The 5,000-nt window shown below is 18.9% G+C and overlaps 1 protein-coding gene across 1 annotated transcript; it reads right to left on the minus strand.

Annotated features, from left to right (window-relative positions):
- Positions 1-382: 382 nt before the first annotated feature.
- PGSY75_0717600 (hypothetical protein) lies at positions 383-4,466 on the minus strand (the record flags this gene model as incomplete). The annotated part of the gene is made up of 8 exons (XM_018785017.1): positions 383-494; positions 697-754; positions 841-1,009; positions 1,157-1,285; positions 1,383-1,442; positions 1,573-1,635; positions 1,749-1,867; positions 2,048-4,466. 8 exons carry the CDS (start codon positions 4,464-4,466, stop codon positions 383-385), a joined length of 3,129 nt encoding a protein of 1,042 aa, XP_018642518.1.
- Positions 4,467-5,000: the final 534 nt, after the last annotated feature.

Below are 5,000 nucleotides of genomic sequence, written 5' to 3' on the forward strand. Positions count from 1 at the left end.
ATATTTAATTATAAAATATTATTTATTTTTATATTTATTTTTTTAAATATATTAATTTTAATTTTTTTTTTTTTTTTTTTTTTTTTTTTTTAAAAAAAAAATTTAAAATTTTTTTAAAAAAAATAAATAAAAAAAAAAAAAAAAAAAAAAAAAAAAAAAAAAAAAAAAAAAAAAAAGACAAAATATAATAAAAAAAAAAATATTTAATTTTTAAGTGAGAATGTGTATCATCACAGTTTAATAAGAAACAAAAATATAAAGAAAAAAGAAAAAAAAAAAAAAAAAAAGATTTCTTTAAAATAAAATTTATAAATTAAATATTTGAATAAATTGTGCTGCACATATTTAAATACAAAAGCAAGGGAAGAAATATATACAACCCTTAAGTTGTGATGGTACTTATTTTTGCAAACTTTTTTATTCTTTTTTTTAATAATTCGTTTTCATCTTTTAATGACGAAATTTCTTTAAGTAACTTTTCTTTATCTTGATCTCTAAAGGGTAAAGTAAATAAATAAATAGATATATATATATATATATATATATATGTATGTATGTATGTATAACATAACGGCGTAGCATAAAAGAAATATAATTTTATTTTATACATTAATTTATATGTTCAACAAATATTCATTTTTCATTCTTATTTATTTATATATATATATTTATATATTTAATTTATTTTATTCTTACATATCCGTTTTCTTGTCTGTACTCTTCAAATTTTTATTCATTTTAGACTTTTCTATATCTATTTAAAAAATATACATATATTTATATATATTTATATATTTATATTTATTTATTCCCTTTTGATATTTTACTTTTGGGGGTTACCTTTTGTCAGGGAATCTACCAATTTGGTTAGTCTGTTTTTTTCAGTAATTAATAAATTCATTTCATCAGAAATTTTTACATTTTTTTGTTGTAAATCCTTATTGTGTTTTTTTAATTCTTCCATCTCTTTTAAGGATTCGAAATTTATATTTCTTTGAATTTTTTCTTCCTACATATAAAAATACAAAAGATATATAAAATAATATATATATAAAATAATATATATATAAAAATATATATATATATATATATATATATATATATATATATATATATATGTATATATTTTTATTATTACAATTCTTTTTCATTTTACCTGTAAAGAATTGTTTAAAGTTTCTAATTTTATGCTTAAGCCTTTCAACTTATTTTCAAGCTCAGTTTTATTTTTTTTCTCTTCATTGTATATATGGAACATTTGGGAGTTTTCATTTAATAAATTATCCTACACAACGAGTACAAAAAATTATATTTTTAGTACTATTATCACACTTGTTATATAAATATATATATATATTTATTTATTCATTTCATGGACCTACCTTTTCTTTCTCTAGGGTCTTCAATTTTGACTGTAACTTTTCCAACTCTTCCTCATTAACCTACGACAGACAAAAAATAAAATAATACATACATATAAACATGTATATATATACATACATACATATATATATATATATATATATATATATATATATAATATATGTATATTATAATGCATGTTTGAATTACCTTGGATTTATTTTCGTCCAATAACTTTTTGTACCGTTCTATGTCACTTATTAATGCCTTATACTAATATAGAAAAGAATATATTGAATAAATACATATGTAAGTATTTTATTTTATTTTATTATATTATATTATATTATATTATATTATATTATATTATATTTTATTAAGACTACCTTATTTTTAAAAAACAAATCGACGTTTCTATACTTCTCTTGCAATATTTTTATCTCCTTCATTAGCTTCTCATTAGTTTGTATAAGGTCGTTTTCATCCTTGAATTTTTTCACATTATCTAATAAAAGAAATATATATATATATATATATATATATAAAATATTAAACACACATAAATTGTAATACATATAATATATCATGCTACTTTTATAATGTAATAATATAAATGAATCATTTTATTTTTTTTTTTTTATTTTTTCCACCCCCCTCCTATATTCTTATATATATATATATTTACCTAGCTGAGATTGAAAGGCCTGTATTGTACTCTTCAACTCTTCTTCCAACATATTTTTTTCACTTTGCAATTTATTTATTTTTAAATAACATTTTTGAGTTATTTTACGATTTATTAATAATTCTTTATTTATATTTTGCAATATATAATTAACATCAATATTCTCAAATATATTTTTAGCTCTTGTTTTTTCAAAATTTTGATTTATATTATTAAAAATATAATCATTTATTATATACAAGTTTGCATGCATATATCTTAATATGATAGCTATTAAATCTCTATGTCTTTTATATAAACATTTACATATATAATATTCATTTTCATTTATATATAATTGAAATGTATCATTTTGATTATTTTGTTTATGTTTTGTCCCCATAAAATGAACATATGGATATATGTAATGAAATTTATGTGTCCACATATTTTTTTTTATAGTATTCATAGATTTTATATCACTCGTAATATTATTATTAACATTGTTCATGTGACTCATATTATTATGATCAATTATTTTTATTTCATTTTTATGTATATATAACATATATATATCCATATCATTTTCACTCTCCATATTTGAATTAACAGTAAAACTATCTAAACTATTACAATCACTATATATTTTTAATCTATCATCTTTTTTATTTTTATTCATGTAGTCATTATTCAGAAAATCATTACAAGTCTCTTCATCGTTATACACCTTTTTTATTATATATATGGGATATCTAATCGTATCATTTTCTATAATTCGTTCTAACATTTTTTTAGTTTTCTCATTTATATTTAAAGGTCCAATTTCACCTATAGCTACACCGTGATATTTTTTATTATTATAAGTATTTTTCTCATTATTTGAAACGGTAGTAGATGATGAATTTTTATTTAATATAGATGATGCGTTTTTATTTAATACATATGATTCATTTGAAGCATATGCATCTGATGAGAAGTCTTTTATAGGTGTATCCTCTTTATACATATATATGTTATTATTATTATTGTTATTATTTATGTTGTCTTTTTGCTTTCCATTTTTATTATAACAAGTCTGTAATGAATACATTGATTTTTTTTCAAGAAGATGATTTTTTGAATGCTCCTGTTCATTGCATTTATTATTCTTTTTTATAGAATGTTTTAGTGATGATAAACCACTAGAATCGTTATTATATTTATCATTACCAATATGATCATCATAATAATCATTTCTATTATTCTGATGATAATCATTGTTGTATTTATTTTTATGTTCCATTTTTTTTTTATCAATAATAATACCATCCTCATAACAATAACCCTCCGAATTTGTTGAAGCATTTATATAAAACTTAGATAAATTTTCGACATTTATTTGTTCATTATTTATACATGAACATTCAACATATATTTTTGTTCCGATATCTTCACATGTTAATTCATATTCATTTTCATTTTCATCATATAAAATTACATTTTTATGAGGATATACATTTTTTTCAATTAATTCACATTCCTTATTATAATACACACGTGTCCATTTATATGTACATGGTATTTTTTTTTTGGTTTCTTTATCATATGCATGTACTACTATCTTATTTTGTTCATTTGCATATACTATTTCTATATCAATATCAAAATTATAATTACCTTTTATTATTATATCACTTTTCTTACATGAAAAAAGTTCTTCATTCTCTTTCTTATTTTGCTCTTGTTGTTCTTTTTCAATATTTTTCTTATTGAAAATATTTTTATATATATTTTTATTTATTACTATCTCTTCTTCATTTATAAATATCGTGTTTCTTAAATTTTCTATATTACATGGTGCCTTACAAAAAGGATAATTTATATTTTTTTTTGCTTCGCTAGCTGTATACTTTATATGTTCTTTTACTTCTCCGAATACATTCATAGCATTTTTCATTTGATAACTTATTCCGCTTAAAACATTTTTTAACTTTTTATTCTTATCATTTTTATCTGTCTGAACTTTATCCACATCACAACGTTTGTCATTATATATATTATATATATCATTATTTATATTATTATACTCATCATTATGTATATTTTTATACACATCATTATACATATCATTATATAAATCATCATGACTTTCATCACCTATATCATTATTTTCATCATTACACTTCTCCTTATCATTTTTATATTTAAACATTTCTTCATTATTCTTTAATAAACTTATCTTGTTACAATTTTTTGTATTGCTCATATTATTCTTATAATTGTCATTAGAATATGTACTTTTGTCTGTTAAAATTGTTGATTCCTTTCCATCCCCATTAATCATTTCTCTTTTCATAATTGTATCATTATTTGATTTAAATTTTCTGAACTGTTCATAATTTTTATTATTATTATTATTATTACAAACGCCAGTACACGTTTTCAGTTCGCTTCCATGCATTATTATTATTATTATTATGATTATTATAATTATTATACAACTACTACTTGTTCATAATTATTATATTATTTTTTTAATATATACTTTTGTCCACTACGCTTATATAAACTATTATAAAATGCGAGAATAACAAAAAAAAAGGATAAACTGTTGGCACGAAATTAGTTTAATGGGGAATTTCCTGAAAACTATGATGACAAATATGATATTAAATAATATTATTGTGATAATTAAAATATTGTTATAATTAACATAATTATGAACAGATTGATGTAAATTTTATGAACATATTGGTAAATTTTATGAACATATTAATAAATATTATGAACAAATTAGTAAATTTTATGAACAAATATAAAATAATTCTGAACAAAAGTTGTAATTATTCTGAACAGAATATATATATATATATACACACACAAAAAAAAAAAAAATATATATATATAAATATTAGTAACAAACCAAAATACAAAAGGGGAACAATATATAATTATATATATATATATTTATTTATTTATTTATTTATATTTATAA

Source organism: Plasmodium gaboni, chromosome 7 (genome assembly GCF_001602025.1).
Source record: "Plasmodium gaboni strain SY75 chromosome 7, whole genome shotgun sequence".
NCBI lineage: Eukaryota > Apicomplexa > Aconoidasida > Haemosporida > Plasmodiidae > Plasmodium > Plasmodium gaboni.